The sequence below is a fragment of the Mus pahari genome, chromosome 14 (assembly GCF_900095145.1).
Source record: "Mus pahari chromosome 14, PAHARI_EIJ_v1.1, whole genome shotgun sequence".
NCBI classification, from domain to species: Eukaryota; Metazoa; Chordata; class Mammalia; order Rodentia; family Muridae; genus Mus; species Mus pahari.
This window is the reverse complement of record NC_034603.1, coordinates 15517078-15537399: the sequence shown is the minus strand read 5'-3', so window position 1 is coordinate 15537399 and position 20322 is coordinate 15517078. Positions and strand designations below refer to the sequence as shown.

The window sequence follows — 20322 nt, the reverse complement described above, 5'->3', positions numbered from 1 at the left end:
TCAAAAGAATACTATATTTGAGTATCAAATCATTTCCATGTTCAATATTCTGGACTTATGTCAAAACTATCACTTTGTTCTAGAAAGAATTCTAACAACAATAGTTATGTAAAAACCTTTTTATCTAGAACTGTAAGGTAACCAGAAAAGTAAATTTTTACAGATTATGTCCATTTCAATTGGTTATATGTCATTTTTCTATAATGAATATATTACTTATACCTAAAATAATGTTTAATTTAAATTTCTTACATTCCTTGTTTCTTCATAAGGAAACTAAAAGTTGGAATTTGTAACTAAAGTATCAAATATTGAGTATATCTCATCAGGAGTATATAGCTTCTGTGGGCATAGCTGGCCTTGAACACTTGTTAACTCGACTTGAACATTCTAGGTTTCTCCTAGGGCACTGTGATCACCCTTCCATCTCCTCTTGTCCAGTGCAACCACAGATCTTAGTGATTCTCTCCTACAGATCTTCTCAGCCCACCCACTCCTCTTCCTTACTATGAGTTCTCTAGCTCATCCTTCTTCTCTCTCCCCTGGCCCCTGCAGGTCTTTGCTTCTGTGATCATCTTCTCCAGGCTGTAACATGACATCTGAATGTGATTATCAGAAAGCACGAACTGCACAGCTGGCCCTGCAGCAAGCACGTATCGTTTGCCATTCTGGTTGTGGGGACGTCTAGATTCTGTTGTCAGAATGGCCTTACTTGACCAGCTTCCTGCTGGGATGAGTCCTAGTCTCTCTTGTCTTAAGAATCTCATCCTAGGACAGTTGACAAGTGACTGACTGCACATGACAGAAAGAGGACATATCTGACGATTTCCTCCTATCTGGGCACCAATCCCATCATCAGGGTTCCAACCTCATGAACTCTTCAAAATCTAGTTATAACCCTGCCTGATTTAGGGTTTCTGTTGCTTTGATAAAACACAATAATCAAAAACAATTTGGGCAGAGAAGGATTCCTTTCATCTTATACTTCTAGGTGAGCAAATCCATTGCTTATGGACTTTGATATTGGAGGATGCTCCACTCTACCAGTCTGTGACTGCGTCCCTTTTTCACAGACTTATAGCCACCTATTCAAGACATACATGCTGAACGCATTGAACTTTGGGTTTAGCTGCATGCACACTATATTCTTCTCTTGAATCATAGAGTATGTAATCTAGTCAGGGTAGGAATTCAAGCAAGGCAAGGACTAATGCAGAATGCAGAAGGCATAGAGAAGTACTTGCTTTTCACGGCTTGCTCAACCTGCTTTCTTATAGTACCCAGCACCACCAACCCAAGGCTGGCACTACTTATAGTGAGCTGCCCCCAACCCCCACCGCCACCATATCAGCTGTCCATTAAGAAAATACACCACAGGCTTGCCCTCAGGCCTAACCATTGGAACATTTTCTCTAGTGAGACTCCCTCTTCCAAAATAATTCTAGCTTGTGTCAAACTGACAAAATACTTCCAGCATACTCCCTACTGTCCCATCTTGTGCCACCATCCCAATGGGGTTAAGACATCAACATCTCAAGATTTGGATAATGTAAACATTCAGTCCATAAAATGTAACCATACAATCTTTTAATAATCTGAACTTGATCAAATTATATGTCTTGATAATAGTTGACATCCCTTCTAGAACACCACTCCCTGAAATCTAACCCTTTCTCTATCAGCCCTTCATGGCTGTGATTTGCTAAATATGCTCTAACTACATTGTCTTTAGTAGCTGTGTTTACCTTACCGGCTATCCAGCCTTTGTGTTTTCTTTTGCATTGCTCCATCCCTTCCTTGGTATGATCATTTCTCATGACTTTTTAGGTATCAGCAAAACCTCAGTGTATCAGAAAATTCATCTGCTGGATGTGACTTTAGGAAAATTTCCAAGACTTGTGTTCTTTTATGACTCTATCACCTTTACATATGTGTGTTTGTGTGTGTATTCTTATTTGTAAGCTCACTTAAATACCAATTATTTCAAATAGTCAAAATAGGAGAGTGGAGGATGCTCCACTCTACCAGCTTGTGACTGTGCCCCTGCTTCGAAAGACCTACATCTGCCTACTCAAGGCATATGTGCTGAATGAATCGAACTATGAGTTCGCTGCACACCACTCTCTTCTGAATAATGGGATATGCAATCTAGTCACTCGCCTGCGCAGCACTGTAAGTGTCCTTGCACAGCACAGAATCCACCCATTCCCACTTTATATAACTTCAAAACAATTACATTTTTATTGTTAGGATAAGAATATATTTTTATACCTATATTGGATTGTAAAATGGCTAAGGAAGTCAAGTTGGAAAGGCATGATAGGGACAATGTTTGAAAGATGGATTGATTTGTTTCTTGGCAAATCAGAAACAGAAGACCAGATGTTTAGTTCTGAATTTCTCCAGCTCACATTCCAGGGTGTTAACAATTTAGATATAATGTTTACTGTTTCATTATTTCCATCTATAATAATAAATGTTGCTTTCTGCTAGATTATCCCTTACAAGATTTATTTCCTATTGGTTTTATTCTGCCAGTTAAGTGCACTGTAAGGCTAGCATAGCAGCCGCTTGCCCTATACAGGTCCCTAGATTCAATCACTAGCACCACAAAAATACAACCCCGCAAAACATCTTTCTCTGTATATTCTAAAGTTCTTTGTTCCTCCAGGAAGAAAAGGAGGTGGGTAAGGATAAAATTCTGCTTATGTCAGATGGTGACCTCACAGAGCTTTAGATTTAGAAGGTGCCACTTATCTCAATTTACAGTTCAAGACATCAGTGCCTAGAGAGGTTGTTCCTTATACCTTACACCACATAGACAGAAGACTAGATCTCGGGTCTTCTGACATGCAGGACTCCTCAAAAAGGAACTGTGGTAACTTGAGTGTCTTCCCTAGAGATGCTATGCCTCTGTTACTATTGTAACAGAGTACACTCAAGACATTTTCACAAGTGTATGCCCAACCTGAGCTAGTAGAGGAAAGAGCCACTGAGCTGATCTTTATGGTGAATCGAGATACTTTAGATAGATCCTGTCACATGCTTTATAAGTTCCTGATTGATTGCATGGAATTAAGTTATTGGGCAGAGAACCAGCTAATGGAAACACATCGATGAAATCATTTTTGAGGGACATTAAATGGAACTTAAAATAAAGCTGAAATGGTTTTATGGATTTTTCAGTCAAACTGTTTATGAACATTTATTGCCTGTAAATTATATTGTGTCAAAAGAAAGAATCGGTGGGTATCATTTTAATAGAAGCCTTTTTGAAATAATAGAATAAAGAGTAATATATTATCCAAGAATAGGTAGAGGTCAACTTGGTAGATTTGCCTCAACGGACAGCTATCTGTAAAAAGAGGAAATGTGGAAATCAGAAACCTGGTAGGATTTAAAAATGAAAGTTTTTTTCTAACAAGTGTTAATATCTCATCTCATTGCAAATATGAGTAGGTTTGGAAAACAGGTGACTCGAGCCCTAAAGGCAAGCATTGCTTGAGCACATGAGCCTTGATATTTGTTCAGACTCAGAAAAAGGGGAGTAACTACAGGACAGATGAGTCTGCTGAAAGCTGTCACTAGGAACAGATATGAAGAGCACTTGGTCTGGAACCGAGGCTGAAAAGTTTCCAGCCCCATACCTGCAAGCTCTGTGACTGTAGAACTATTTCCATGTCCCTGAGGTGCAGATTACACATCTAGAAGTGCCCCAGCTCGCAGGACACTTTATTCCATGGTCCTTGAGGGGGATCACAAACNTAGAGAGAAATGGGAATAAAGAAAGAGACGAAGACCATGCATGTTTGTCATAGTCTCTTTTACTAAGGGGAGATGTTCAGGTTAAATACAATTTGGAGAGGGGTTATCAAAGGTATACAGTGAGAGAAATAATTGGGAAGAGTTANTTGCAAGTCTAATACATTTAGTGATTCATCTAAGGTCCTTGGCGCCCTGGGACATAGGGCAGCTTATCTAAGAGCCTATCTCAGAGTCCGGATCCTCCTAACAGTTCAAGGTGACAGCTCTGGGCAGCTCTGGAATGTGAGAAGACTCCCTCAGTCCTTGATGTCTATTTAGGTATTGCTGATTCCCAGGAGTGGCCTTGCAGAGAGAGAGGGGGGGAAGGGCTCTTGACAAAGAACTATGTTGCTCTTAGCAGCATACTGTGAAAACACCTGGGCTGCGGGATGCCCTGGGTGTAAGATACCTGGGCTTTCTCAACTTGGTCTCTGACATAGAAGATACTCAGTCTCTTGACCATAAGGCATGCACACATGACAACACACGTATGGAAGTCTGAAGACATTGTCCATGAGTAGAGTCTCCCTCTCCCTGTGAGTTCCACGATAAACTCAGGTGGTCAGGCTCATATAATAAATTATTCTCCCACTAGGCCATTTTGCCAGTCTATGATCTTTCCTCTCCAAGAAGAAAACTGAACATCATGGGAGTTACATATTATGTTTAAGGTTCTTCACCAAATGAGAGGATTTTGAATCTTTCTCTGGAAATTAATATCTAAAACTATGGCCTCTAGTATGTAGGACACAAGGACCCCATTGGCTTAATCCTAGCAGAGAACTCAAAAAATATTGGATTAGATGATGAGAGGTGAGGCAAAGGCATTTTGCCTTTCCCTCCCTTCCCACAGGGAGTCCCCCTTTCCACCCAGAGGCACCACACTGCTGTTTATTGCCTTGCTTTTCAGGGGAGGCTACATTCACCTGTGTGAACTAGTTAGCTGCCCATCACTATTCAAAGCAACTTAAAAGAGACAGGACTTGGGGCTGGAGAGATGGGTCAGCAATTAAGAGCACTGACTGCTCTTCAGTGGTCTTGAGTTCAATTTCCAGCAAACACATGGTGGCTCACAACCATCTGAAATATGACCTGTTGCCCTTTTCTGGTGTGTCTGAAGATAGTTACAGTGAACTTATATAAATAAAATAAGTCTTTCAAAACAAGTTTAAATAAAAAAGAGGCCAGACTTAGTGTGGCTCACAACATCAGAAGGTTCAGTGCATAATCATTTGGCTCTATGTTTCATAGTATATGTGAGGCAGAACATCAAAGGATTAAGAGATGGGAGCAGAAAGAGGTACATTGTATGGCAGTCAGGAAGCAGAAGGAAACAGAGACACAAAAAGAGACAGTTAGACAAGACGTAGCTTCAAACAGCATATCCTAACCTCTAATTTCTTCAGCTTGAAGCCCTTTCTAAACCTCCTAAGATCTCCCAAAATACCACCAAGAGCTAGGACTAAGCATTCAACACATAAGCAGTACAGGGAGCAGGATTTGATATTTAAACTATAATATCCCAGCATGGACAAAGCAAGATGCTAGGGCCATGGAGCTAAAGGTGGATTGATAGTCACATGTTCATGAAAGTCTTTGCAGGAGCACTCACTGCAGATGAGGTTATGAGATCCATGTAAATTTTAGCTACAGTCTTTAGATAAGTGTTTCCTTGGTGTGGGTTAATACAGTCCCTAACAACCTGTAACTTTAAAGAAGTGATTTTATATAGCCTTTGTCATGTTCCTTTATTACAATGTTTGTAAGTTTATAAGTAGAATTAAAGTAATACTTTGAATTATGGTTTGGGTCACTCATTTTAAATAGACAGTATGGTATAAGGAATTTTATGACAGGAAATGAGTCTCCCCTAGGAATCACACCATCAATCAGAAACCAGTCCAGTCTAGCTCAAAGAAGGTGTGCTTACTTACATAGACCCTACCACAATTTGAAAAGGTATAATGGTATCTTCCAAATACATAAAAGCACTCAGTAGCATGTATTGGATGCCGAATAAATGGTGTAAACATTTTATAAATACGTGTTGAGTGCTTACTGTTTGCCTTTGGTTATGTTGGGCAATGGTGGTACGGCAGAAGAAAAGATGTTCACCTAGTCAGGGAACAGCAAAGGTATATTTGGATCAGAGAAAACCATGAACCATGATCCTCACCTCTGGTGTTCAGAGGAGACTGTCCCTTTATAAGGGTCCATGATTCACCAAAGAATGATAACACGGACTCAAATAGTATGTAAGCAAATGCAAAGAGTGTTTTATTTTGCAGAAGTCCAGCATGTTGGGGTCTACCATCTGCAAAGATTGAGAGACCCCAGAATGAGCTCACAGGCCCAACTTAAAGCACAGTAAGGGAAGTCCAGGGAAGGGTAGGAGACCTCTGTCTTAATCTTGGCTCTATCTCTGGGAACATTCCAGAACCATTGCTGGCCCCAGGTTGGAAGGTGGGAAGGGGCTAGAAACTGTTGCTGGGGAAGTCTGGAAACTGCTGCTGACCAATTGTCCTTGCCTCAGGCCAGGTTTCAGAGCAGCTACTGAGGCCTGGACTTGCCTGGACTTGCCCAGTTTTTGGAAACAGAGATTTAGGCCTAGTCTCCTGAACTGCCAATGTGAAGTCTGTCAAGGATAAGCCTAGCCTGTCTTACTTGCCCTACATCAGTATTGTGTGAAGTGTTGAGGGACTTTATTATGGTCACTTATTTCCCCTCCTCAACTGGCTCAGAGGCTGGCTCAGAGAAATGACAACCAAAATTCACAAACTCCCGATAAGTAGCTCCACCTTAAACTGAGTAAAGCCAAGAGAATGGTTAAAGTACAGATGAGCTTGATTGTCATCCTTGGCTAATGAAGGAGACTCAGCCAGAGTTTGATTAGGACAAAGAAACTGGTCACACATTTGTATGTCATTAAAAGGAAATGCCATTCTTCAGGTTTGAGTGATTAGTCTGATGTAATGTAGCTTTTGATCTACAGTGTATACATATTGTGCATAGACACCATAGGTTTCAGATGTATTATGAAGATAGGAATGTGTAAGACAGTGGGCAAAATATCAAGAGTCATGGTTGGAATAACAGTTTACACAGTGAAGGCTGTCCATGGTTAGGAACAGTTGCCATATTTATAAGCTAGAAAACTAAAGCTGACCTTAAAAAAACAAAACAAAACAAAACAAAAATGAGGTAATGGTGTTTTTGCTTTAACAGAATTCTGAGTAGAGGAAAAGAAGATTCAACTAGAACTTAAATATACCAAAAGTATAACCAAACTAACTCGTTACCTTACTGAGATATAGCACTGTGCCTTTTAATTGTAGTATTAAGGCAAAGAACCACAGGTTTCTGAATTTCAAAGGGAAATCTGTTTAGAGATGAAGTTTCTCCAGAACTGGAGTTGGTTAGGGATGTGCCAGTGCATCAGATAGTTTGAGCAATATTACTGTGTGACTTATGTACAGTATTAGAGAGGCATTCATTGGGATTTATCTATGAGGACTTTTCAGAAAGGATTAACTGTGGAATAAAATGTGGGCCACACAATCCTGGGGCCTAAGGTCTCAGACTAAATAAAAAGGGGGGAAGAAAAAGGCTACCTGAATGCTTGCATCCCTCTGCTTCTATATCCTAAACTGCCCAGGTATAAGCAAGCTCCTCTATCAAGCCTCAACATAAGTAGATTATAGATTATATGATATCTAAGTGTCAGAACATTGGGTAGCCCTGTGTGAGCAGAACCTTTGGTCACAGCAAAGAAAAAATTAATTAATATACTATTCAAAAACAAATTTAGTGCATATTTAACAAAAGCTACACAATAGTCTAAAATCGAGTTCATTCTACAGTTATACAAAATATAATGTGGAAATCTCAGGGGCAAAATTAGTAATTTATGCATAAAAAAACTTTGAACATTCTTATATAATTTGCATAACAAGTGGTAGATTTCATTATGTGTATAATTCAATGTGTTTTAAGTGATATGGAATATTTAAAAAGTAAGAAGGATGTCAGTGCTGTGGAAATATTCAGTGGGTAAAGAGCCTGTTATGCAAGCATGAGGTCCTGAACTTGGATCCCCAGTACTTATGAAAAAAGCAAATTATGTGGCATACATCTATAACTTCAACACTGGGAAGTGGAGACAGATGGATCTCAGAGGCTTGCTAGCTAGCCAATCTTTCCACAAGACCATGCTTCAAGTTTAGTGAGAGCTGAGAAAGACACCCAATGTCAATTCTAGTTTCTACATGAGCATGCATGGGTAAGCACTCCTGAGCACACATGTACATACACAGACAAACACATAAGAAGGTCTTCAGGCTGAGAAAGATTTGCAATGGCCCACACTTGTTTCTACTCATTGATGGTGTCAATTCAATGATGTTGCTATTGGACATATGGGCTACCACATATGATAAAATCTATAGGATTTACTCAAAATTGTTAACATAAATTTCTGTTAATCTGCAAACTTTGTCATTAATAGCTATGTGTAACATTAGGTCAAAGTATTATGTTCTGATTGTCCTTGCAATGGTCAATTGCTGCTGTCATAAGACTGGGTATTTTTGCTATTGCTACATAGTAAATAAATTATTTTTTCTCTATATATATCACAATGCCACGAGAAATCTAAATTAAGGGTAACAATTACAAATGAAGAAATTCAAGTCTGTGTAAACATGCAAGGAAGTTCTAGGAAGTTGCACACGAGTGCAAGATATCCTACTTTACTTAACCATATCAAATATGTACACCAAATGTGAAGCAGTTAAATTCTTCAAAGTACATGATATTGCCCTAGCTATGTTTAGTTGAGAATCTAATATCCAGGGTGATTGTTGCTGTTACACTGCAGATTAAATGATTTGAAATATCTTAGGGATCATAAAAAATCAGATAATCACTATATTTTATAGCTAGAAAGGTTCAGCTGATGTTGACAGGTGGTATAGATAGAGGCTAATAGTTAAACACGAGCTGAATGTCTTGATTGGGCTGGGGATCAATACTTATACTCAGTATAGAAATATGTACTTCAAGTGATCTCTTATAAAGTTGCATTTGAATAACGTTTCAAAATGATTATGCAGCATTTTATTTAGGGAAACAATATTTTAGCTTAACACTTGGCAAACACTACCTTCTAACCCCATGTAACAGAATTTGTACTGCATTTCAGGAAGAGGGCTTCAGCTTTTGTATTTCAAAACTTCCAGTTAGATGGCCATTAATAATTTATAAGGTGGCCAATAATAATTTATAAGACAAAAGTTAAAATTTTCCATTTCAAGTCATGTTTTTAAAGATTCTTTCCTTTTGAGAAAAAGTTTATCAATTTGAGGGAGTGGATATGGGCTCATGGAACAAACATGGAAAAATGAATGTAAAAAGGAATGTATTTTATATATTTTAATTAAAATGTTTGTTTGTTTATTAGTTGCACCCCACCTCAGAAACCTACATGGAATTTTCCTTCCTATCTTCAATCTGATGCAAGAGCCATCCGTGGTTCTTTCAAGGATTGCTTGCAGGAACTGATTTAACATTCCCTTGTCAGAAGCCCTCTAGCTAGTGGCAAAATGCACAATCTTTGCTCTTATCAGTGTGCAGATGATGTCCTAGGTGACCCCACAGACAATGTCTGTCTGCTTTTGTCTTTTCTCTGTAGGAGCTGAAGGCACCGTCTTCCCCAAATCCATAGAAACACCTAATGTCCGAGCAGACCCCTTCAAGGAACTAAGGTAAGCTTCTGGCTCTGATTTGCATAGATCAGCAGCAGTTTCCTATCTGTCCACAGCCAAGGACTCACTTTGCATAATACAATTTGCATAGATCAGTAGCTGTTTCCTGTCTGTGGTTGGCCATAAGCTTATTTTGAATAATACTGACATTTATTATATGAAATATTTTAACTGGGAAAGGTTGGAGAATTACTGAAGACAGTGATTTTTTTTTTTAATTGATTTCTTTTCTGAGTACTTAAGGAATCAAAGGTTTGAGGCGAGAGGTTTTCTGGGCTGACAATTTATTGCTTTTTATCTGTGTTACTACAAATCAATACAGTTAGTAAATGAAACACAACTGGTGTTTATCAATTACCCCAAAAGTATTATATGAGAGGAGTTGGTTTCTAAACCAAATTCAGTTGTTTTCCCAGTGAAAGAGAATGCTTATTGCTTGGGTAGTATGGTGCTTGGGCTGTATTTTGTAAATATTCTTCGTACTAGAGTTGATCTTCAACTACGCATATGAGTGTGGTTTTAGCAGGGCAGGCATTTGAGACTCTATGTTGTTGCCACCAACTACGCAAAGTGAAAAAGAAGAACATACAGGTGGATGCACATAGAGATATAGCCTAAAAAAAGCATCATAGGTGCTGACAGTCAGGCAAGAGAAACATTAAAAATGATATGTTAATTTAAGTACAACTGTAATTTCTAAGATAGGACTCTAACCATCCAGGACCCAGGGAAGTGTTTGGTAATTTTTTGCATTTGCATTTGGTGATTCTTTGACCTGAGACCAGAAGAATATAGGCAACATTAGATAACTACTTCCTAATAGACATCACTATAATCAGAAGCATCTGCAATCTATAGGCTCCATCTACTCCTTCAGAATATAGACTCATGATCTGTGCTTTGCTGAAATGGCCACAGCCACAGGGGAGCCTGTATTCCATCAACAGAAACACATTCTCAGCCATGAGAAATACATTATGTAACTCCCAAACCCATAGCCTTTCTTCAAAATGTATACCCTCTAAGGATGAAGGGAAATAGATTGAGAAAAAAGAGGATAATTAGTGAGGAATGAGAACTTTTCCCCAGAAAAATCCCAAATAAGGTGGAGCTGTAGTTTACAACCCACCTGTTCTGCCACAGTGTGTGCAAATGTGTATATGTGTACATGTTTGTATGTGTGTGATGACGTTAATAATACATCAGTAGCTGCATTCTCTCAGTTACTGAAGTATGTATCCCAAGAGCCAAGACTTGGGTACTGATGGACGAATGGATAAAGGAAATGAGGCAGATGTATAACGTCACTAAACTTGAATTCAGAACCATATCAAGATGAAAGGACCATCTCTGGCGTTATAAGAATAACAATTCAGGGACCCAGGTTTGAATAGCTTGAATCAGTGTTCTGTGGAAGGCAAGGGGAGACTGAACTTAGGTGGGCTATTGACTGTAGAGAACATAAGGAAAGGATTTGAAAACTGAACTGAAATGCCCATAAAGCTAGGGTCCAATCACCTAGTGGTGTACATCTTAAGATTTGGAGTATAAAGGCATTGTCTTGCGATTTCTGTGTTGCTGATGCTTACTGTGAGAACTTCACATCTCAAACAGCATTCGGCAGTTGGAATCATGCATAAACCCCCATGTCCTAATGGCTCCCTGACTCCATTTTACAAAGTTCTGTCAAAATTGCTTTTATAACAATTCTTATTTTTTTGCAATGCAAAAGCCATTATAAGGGGGATGGCAACATGTGACAGCATGGATGAACTCCAGGGTATTACATTGAGTGAGATAAACCAGACACACAAGACAAATAGTATGTGACCTTAATCATATGTTAAACCTAATATATGTAGATTATGTAGTACTGAATAGAATAATGGGCATCATAAGCTAGAAGGAGAAGGTATAGCAGATCGGAAGAGTTTACATAATGGGTACCAAGCGTACCTTGTACATGCTACACTGAAGTCCATTCTGATCTTATACTGTGTAGTCTAGTGCTGTAAACTCACAAGCCAGTACATGTTTTATGAAGAACCAGAAAAGATGACTTCGAAGATTGCTGACACAAAAAGTTGACCACTGCTTAAGGAGACACAAAGGCTAATTACACTCATTATTATGTCTTATGAAATTAGCATTTATGAAATTAGCATTTTTGCTCCTTATAAAAACATATAATTAGAATAAAACCATGCCAAAAGGGCATTTCTATATACATCAATCCACATCAAAGAGCTGGTCTTTGGAGAAAATGAAATATTTGCTCATAGTGTACTGAGGATAAGTTTTCAGTGTCTACTTAAAACCTAAGAGATGCCCCAGACATTGCATTAGAATATGTAATCTCTAAAATTCCAGAGCAAATGCAAGTATAGTGCAACTGCATAAAGAATTCAGGTAAGGGGGCTGAAGAGATGGTTCAGTGCTTAAGAGCACTGATTGCTCTTCCAGAGGTTCTGAGTTCAATTCTCAGCAATCACATGATGGCTCACAACCATCTGTAATGAGATCTGATGCCCTCTGCTGAGTGTCTGAAGACAATGACAGTGTACTCACATACATAAAATAAATAAATCTCTTTTTAAAAACAGTAAGAACTGCACTTTCACTACTTTTTCTAAAATTATGGGCAAAGTCCACAGATGCTCAAAGTAATGCTTTTTTTTGTTTTGTTTTGTTTTTTTAATTTTTTTTGATAGGAATTATCCTCATTTCATTCTGTTGTGTTAATTCAAAATACCCTGACCAAAAACAACTTGGGATAGAAAGTGTTTGCTTCACTTACACTTGGATGGCACAGTCTATCATTGAGGAAGTCAGGGCAGAAAGTCATAGCAGAATCCTTGGAAGCATGCTTCTTGCTGGCTTGCCCTCTAGCCCACTCACTTATACTTAAGTAGCTTTTTAAATACAGCCCAGGATTATCAGCCTGGGGGATGGTGCCACCCACAGTGGGCTAGACACTCCTACAATGACTAATCAAGACAGTCCCTTTCAGGCATACCACAGACCAACCTGATTTAGGTAATTCTTCAACAGAGGCTTCTCCTCTCAGAGGACCCTACGCTGTGTCAAACTGAAAATTAAATCTGACTAGCACAAGCATCATAAAAATATTTTCATATGCCATTCTGACACTGTTCTTTGGTTTGTCCCTTTAGTCCAAATTATGATAGGCTGAGTCCAGTTAAACATACAAATTTTCATAATTTAGCCTTTTCTTCTTAGTAGAATTTCTTCTTCATTGTCATCTTGTAGTATGACAGCCTTTTGACATTACAGTGTGATTTGCAGTTTTTGTTGAAAATGTCTATATAATTCTGAGCTGAGCTCAAATCCAAAGTAGAGCAAGCTTCTCACTATACAGATGAGGGTTTCACCAACAGTCTAGGTCAATGGCAGGTTCGTGCGTGTTGACTTTATCTTGCAGGGTTATTCTAAAACAATGATACAGTGCTCCGGATTGGAAACATTACTCAAAAATACATTAAGCGCTGAACCTGTCCCTTGAAATAAGAGGAACTCACCTGGAATAGTAATTGGATTTTAATAAATTCACAACTCAGGATATGAATATGTTCAATGTTCCCTTATTCAGATTCTTCTGATCTCAATCTGTTCATGATCTGATGTGGGAAATGGGCCCCATGGCTTTGCATATGTATTTTCTATAAGAACAGAGACTGCCTTTGAATGTCCATACTGCTCTGGGGCCACCTTAGAGGATTCAAATCCTTAGAGGATCATGAATAAGAATCAGAAATCAGAGACACAGAGAATGAAAGAGTGTAAACGGGAGACAAAGTTGGAATGACTGTGATAGTCAGAAAACCTTAACTAGCCCCTCATCTTGGAGGGAACCTAAAGAAGCTCTAAGACATAAGAAACCAAAAACTTGGGTGTGTGTGAGTGTGTAATTATATATAATTCTTTACCTCTTACGTCATATATAACTTACAGCAAGGCGAGTATTTGATTACTTTGTCCCTGAAAATCAGGGACCACTTACAAAGTATGGTTGAATACTTACTAGGGAGTTTTGTACTAAACACGTGGGAGTGCATAAAATGCAATAATACAGGCATGCATAAAATGATCACTAACATAGTTCTCAGCAAAGGGAGATGCAACATATAATATAAAATGCAGTGTGACACAATAATTTCTGGGATGGAGGTATGAAGTAGATTGGTAGGAACACAGAGAATGGTAATGACATCTACCTAGGAGCATTACGTTGTTAATGCCCAATATTTTGGTTGAGATACATAGAAAAGAGACAGTGACTCAGTTGAAAGGGAATGGGAGGGGTTGGGGATTTAGCTCAGTGGTAGAGTACTTGCCTAGCAAGCAGAAGGCCCTGGGTTCTGTCCTCAGCTCTGGAAAAGAAAGAAAGAAAGAAAGAAAGAAAGAAAGAAAGAAAGAAAGAAAGAAAGAAAGAAAGAAAGAAAGAAAGAAAGAAAGAAGAAAAGAAAAGAAAAGAAAGGAAAAGAAAAGAAAAGAAAAGAAAAGAAAAGAAAAGAAAAGAAAAGAAAAGAAAAGAAAAGAAAGGGAATGGGTATCTCTAGTCACTTAGCATAAGGAAAAAAATGACCCAACTTATCTCTGTGGTTCTCTACAACACTCCAGGACATTTGTGAAAATGTGATTTTCCTTCTGGTGGTGATGGTATTTAATAAATTGTGTGGAAGCAACTTCAAATATGGCTGCAAAAGACTTGAAAGACTTTATTAAGTTGCTAATGATAGCACATTCCACAGTTAGGGGGTGAAAGATGACCTCGAGCATGTTGTACAACAACTGAGAATTGATACTGCTTAGTTTAATTCTTTTCCCCAAAATATTACCAGAGTTCAGTGATAGAAATTTCTGTGGGAAGAAATTTTATATGCATCTAGAAATTTCTGTGGGAGGAAATCTTATACACATCTACTAATCCCAGCGTATCCTGGATATACTATAGGTGGTATGTAAGCTGTGTGTGTGTGTGTGTGTGTGTGTGTGTGTGTGTGTGTGTATACTCTAGTTTTGTTTTTAATGTAAAATAGGAAATCTAAACTTCTTTGGGAATGTATAAAATTTAAAATCTGTATGTATGTATCATAGGGAAACACGAATTCAACCAGACTCACATAAGTTGACAAAAATAAATTGTTTTATTTGTTTTGTTTTAGTCTTTTCATAACTAAATTTAGATTGGCTTCCAATGCTTTATAAATTTAACGAACCAAGAAAGCTAGGCATAGCATTGGACTTCAGTTAACTGTAGTGTGGGTACTAATACTTTTCAAAGTCACAGTATAAGAATTTCAAATAATACCTTTTAAAACTGAAAAGAAGGAAGAGAGGTTTACGATAAGCCTCATGGCCCTGGATGTGTGGTGTGTAGAGCAACACCACAGAAGGTCATTTGGTACAAAACCCTTAAATTTTCCTCTTTAGTATTTTACAGATATTTTCCATAATTCATATCTTCTCTCTCTCTTTCTTTCCTCCACCCTCACTCCAGAATTCCCACATACTTAGACTGAGGTCTTTTTATTTTACATACGTAACATTCAGAAACATTTGGCTATATAATATGATTGAAATGAAAGTTTTAAAAATATGCAAGTAGCATAACTATTGAAGTTGTCTGGAAGAATGAGAGACCATTGCAGAGTATCAGTTGAATACTTACTGGGAGCCATATACTAAAGACTCGGCTAATGGGATCAATTGATCAACACTTTGGCCCTTGTGGTTGCCCTGAAGTTGTTCTTATTTGGCCCCAATGCCCATGTGCAAAATGAATGCAGACAACAGTCTAAAGTTCTTAAAAACTTAAGGTGCCTACAATGCAGAAAAACTCAGAAAATAAAAGCTCAAAAAAAAACAAACAAACAAAAAAAAAAAACCTGTTAGCTTTGGAGAGAATACGATAGTTCTGTATAATCATGGCTGACATCTCAGACCAGCATTCACAAAGTTTAACAGTTTTTTCTACCAATAAAAGTGTCTATCAAATTATAAAGGCCAGTAATTATTTTTCAATTAAGGCAAAACAAGGGATGCAACCAGCTACTATATTTACTGCAGCTATCAACATTGCAGATAAATGGTTATCCTCGCTTGCATTCATTGTTCAAAGACAACCTTATAGATGGGGCAATGCCATGCTATTGCTTCTGTTTTCCCATTTTGCTGATCTTGGTAAGGACGCAGAAACAAATGGAAGGTGGTGCTCCAATAATTAAGGTTGTTCTATCCTTACCCTTGACCCATTTATCAATCAAAAGCTCCTTTTTCTCTAAAAAAAGTGTGATAGAAGTCAGGTATGATGGCATATGTCTGTTGTGGACGTGCTCGGGAGGCAGAGACTATAAGATCTATGCAAGTTTGAGACTATCTGATCTATGTAGTGAGTTAGGCTGGCCAGTGCAACATACAAGGTCCTGTTCCATATCTGTTTTCTCTCTATGTTGTGATTCTTTCTTTGGGAACCAGGGAAGAATACGAGCCAGGCAACATCACATGAGAAATGAGGCCATAACCAAAAGAGGCTTTACTTGGACAGAAATTGAGAGCCTGTCTCTACTAATGTCTGGTCAGTGGTGGGAGGAAGATAACAAATGTCAGAAAAGCAAGAACTTAATAAATAGCCAAATGGCTGCCCTCACAAAAGCTAATTAGATAGCTAATTAGAAAGGTTTTAAGAAAGTAGCTAATTAGGCTTTAAAAAAAAAATCAGCTCACCCTAGGAGTATACAGAGGCAGGAGGATCTCAGTGAGTTCCAGGGCAGTCTAGTCTAATACTGAGTTCTATAATAATAATAATAATAATAATAATAATAATAATAATAATAATAATAATAAAATTTAAAAAGAAGTTAACTGCATGTCATTGCACTTTCTGAAACTCTGGAAGCCACAGTGCAAAGTTCGCCCACAGATGGCTTCCCTGTGTGTCACGTGGCTAGGGAGGAAATTTTATGAATCTCTAGAAAAGGAGGAGATATGTTTTAAGAGTAACCACATAAAACACACCCCACACACACCCTCGCCCCCCCCCCCAGCACACACCCTTTCTAGTACTGCAAATCACATTCCATCTGAATCCTGTTTTGGAACACAGCTGGTAACTGAAGGTGGGGTTGGACAGGCTCCCAGGGGAGTTCCTGCAATGCGACTAATTGGTAAACGTTCTAATCACTATGACAGGTTACCTGTTAGAAACAACTTAAAAGAAATGCTCCTTTTTTCATAGTTTCCATCCAATGAGGCAGAAAAGGCATGTAGAAAAATCCAGTTAACATCATGATGGCCACTAAAGAGAGGATATAAATACAGGAATAGGCCAGGACAATCTAGAGCCCTAAGGACATACAACACAGCAACATATATCCTCTATCATAGCCCTTTCTCCCACTTTTTACTACCTCTCCATGACGCCATCATACTGTGACCCCATCAAAGAATCAATCCAAATATTTAGGTCAGAGTTCTCCAGATTCAAGGACTTTCCAAGAGTCCATCAATGAGTTTCTAAGTCTCGAATACATGTGACAACAGGGAACACTTCATACTTAAGTCATAATATAGGTGGAAGCGCCAAATAGATAGTCTGCCTTGGGATTGAAACAGGAGACATGCCAAGGGTTATGGGTTAGCAATACCAATCATACCTGATATTCAGTGAGGCTAAGTGAGCATGGAAATAATCAAATAGAATCCTGCATGAGCTGCTACCTAACCCTGAAGCCCACCAAAACTGCATCCCTGGAAGCGGGGATTTGTCTGATCCATCTTACCAGGAAACCTCTTCCCTCTTATAACATTTCTTTTATTTTTTTTTCAATTTTTTATTAGATATTTTCTTTATTTACATTTCAAATGTTATCGCGAAAGTCCCCTATACACCCCCGCCCCGTTCCCCTACCCACTCACTCCCAATTCTTGGCTCTGGTGTTCCCCTGTACTGGAGCAATAAAGCTGCTTGTGGACGTTGTACATCGTGGTGCGGAGCCTAGTGCGCACCACGATGTACAACGTCCACATGATTATTTAAGGAAAATCTTTTGTTTTGATCTCACAGAAAGACTACCAAAACAGATATCATTTGACTTTCTCTCTAACAACTCATAAGGATAAAACTTTGAGAGAAAAATTAGTCAGACAAGAACAATAAAGAAATGACATTTGTTTTTGGCTGCATGAAGCAGCTTGCCAATCCCAATGGGTTTTAGCTGATGCTGGCAAGATATAATGAGTAAGAGTCTTCCTTTCTGAATCTGGTAAGAACTGTGGGAATAATCAAAGGGGAGAAACTGCTAGAACCCAACATTACGGCCCTTGACATATGCAATATTCATCCCTTTGAATATCAGAAGTCAGCAAAAGATGAATCAAAATATAAAAAAAAGGTATCCAAAACATATAAAATATATATAAAACAAAAATATACAAATATACAAAGTGATTTGGATATTTTAGTTTTTCAAACTAAACAAGATTTAGGAGGGAGAGCCTTGACAAGAACCTCTCAAGCCTCTCCCAAAGTCATTATTAGGCATCCCTGGGGTGTCCGTGATAGCTAGAGCCATCGATGTCCCTGGGGTGTCTGTGAGAGCTAGAGCCATCGATGGCACTTTCAGCGGTCATTGATAGGCCCATTTCCACCTGAACATAAGAGAGATACTGAAATGACATCATCACCAATGTCCCTGACAAGAGGCTTAACAATTACAATTATGCATTTTAGATTAACTTTTAATTTTAGGGATTAAAGACTAAAACAAGCACTCCAAAGAAAAGCCATCATAAGAGCGTATAAAGTCACACCTTTATCCCAGTTGTCAAGGCAGTTGAGTGTTGTTGATATCTTGGTCTTTGACTGCAGATAAATTGTATGATCATGAGCTAGGGCTGCCTTCTGCCTCCAAAGAAAATATAACAACTTTGTTATTGTTTTTGTCTTGATTAAAATGTCAGCTTCTGTCATTTATTATGTAAAGTATGTAGAATATATTGTTCTGTTGTTCTTGAAAAACACAAAATTGCCTCTGCCTCCTGTTTTTCCCTCCTCCATAGATGGCCCTGCTGGGTATATAGACAGAAAATCTTGCTTAATTACAGCCTTCATGGTCCCGGCTTGAAGCCAGGCTTGCTTGATTCCAGTTAAGACCTTTTCAAAACAAAGAGTAATGGGAGGTTAGTGGAGCAAGATGACAAGAGATTTTACATGAATTCAGTTGAGAATCAGATTTGGTTTTGTTGTTTGTTTTTGTTTTGTTTTTGGTTTTTTTTTTTTTTTTGCTTTTTTTAATATATTTTCTTTATTTACATTTCAAATGCTATCCCAAAAGTTCCCTATACCCTCCCCCCTTTACCTGCGCCCCTACCCTCCTACTCCCACTTCTTGGCCCTGGCATTCCCCTGTGCTGGGTCATATAAAGTTTGCAAGACCAAGGGGCCTCTCTTCCCAATGATGGCCGACTAGGNCATCTTCTGCNACATATGCAGCTAGAGACACGATCTCAGGGGGTACTGGTTAGTTCATATTGTTGTTCCACCTACAGGGTTGCAGCCCCCTTCAGCTCCTTGGGTACTTTCTCTAGCTCCTCCACTGGGGGCCCTGTGTTCTATCCAATAGCTGACTGTGAGCATCCACTTCTGTATTTGCCAAGCAACGGCATAGCCTCACAAGAGGCTGCTATATCAGAATTGAAGTAAAGCTAAACCAGCCAGTCAATCATTTTTCTCATATGCTCTTCTAAATCCAGGGATGTCCATGGTTAGTTAGAATACAGTATCATGTAAGTGAGAGTAAGACAAGCAGATGTATGGAATACCTTGATATGCTTATCTCATTTCCTAGCCATGGCCATGTACAATGCTGTACCAAACATCATTTAGTAATCTGTTCTTTGTTTATCGGTCTCATTGATGTGATGCTGAAGATTCAGAACAGGAGCTAGGGTACATGAATAGGAGCAATTGCTGCTCTTCCAGAAGTCTCAGAGTTTCATTGAACACTCATGTTCAATGGCTCAAAACCTCCTCTAACGCTAGCTTCAACTGAACTCATGCTAAGTTCTTGCATCTACAGAAGTCCCCTACAAACATGGCTTGTGTGTGCATGCGCATACACACACACATATACACACATGTACACACAAAAACATATACAAATACACACATATAAATGTGCCATGGAGTTCCCCTCTATGGGGCATATAAATTTTGCAAGACCAAGGGGCCTCTCTTCCCAATGATGGCCGACTAGGTCATCTTCTGCAACATATGCAGCTAGAGACACGAGCTCAGGGGGTACTGGTTAGTTCATATTGTTGTTCCACCTATAGGGTTGCAGACTCCTTCAGCTCCTTGGCTACTTTCTCTAGCTCCTCCATTAGGGGCCCTGTGTTCCATCCAATAGCTGACTGTGTGCATACACTTCTGTGTTTGTCCGGCACTGGCATAGCCTCACAAGAGACCGCTATATCAGGGTCCCTTCAGCAGAATCATTCTGGCATGTGCAATAGTGTCTGGGTTTGATGGAGGTTGATGGAATGGATCCCTGGGTAGGGTAGTCTCTGGATAGTCCATCCTTTTGTCTTAGCTCCAAACTTTGTCTCTGTAACTCCTTTTATGGGTATTTTGTTTCCTACTCTATGAAGTATCCACACCTTGGTCTTCCTAATTTTTGGTTTTCTTGTGTTCTATAAATTGTAACTTGGGTATTCCAAGTTTCTGGGCTAATATC

At 38.8% G+C, this 20322-nt stretch overlaps 1 protein-coding gene across 2 annotated transcripts in view; it reads left to right on the top strand.

The window, feature by feature from the left end:
- Sgcd (sarcoglycan delta) overlaps positions 1 to 20322 on the top strand; it is a 389217-nt gene that overhangs the window by 278816 nt on the left and 90079 nt on the right. For both annotated transcript variants that reach the window (XM_021212905.2, XM_029546159.1), the window contains exon 6: positions 9494 to 9566. In XM_021212905.2, the coding sequence (XP_021068564.1) occupies positions 9494 to 9566 (73 nt within the window). The remainder of the gene's footprint in view (positions 1 to 9493; positions 9567 to 20322) is intronic.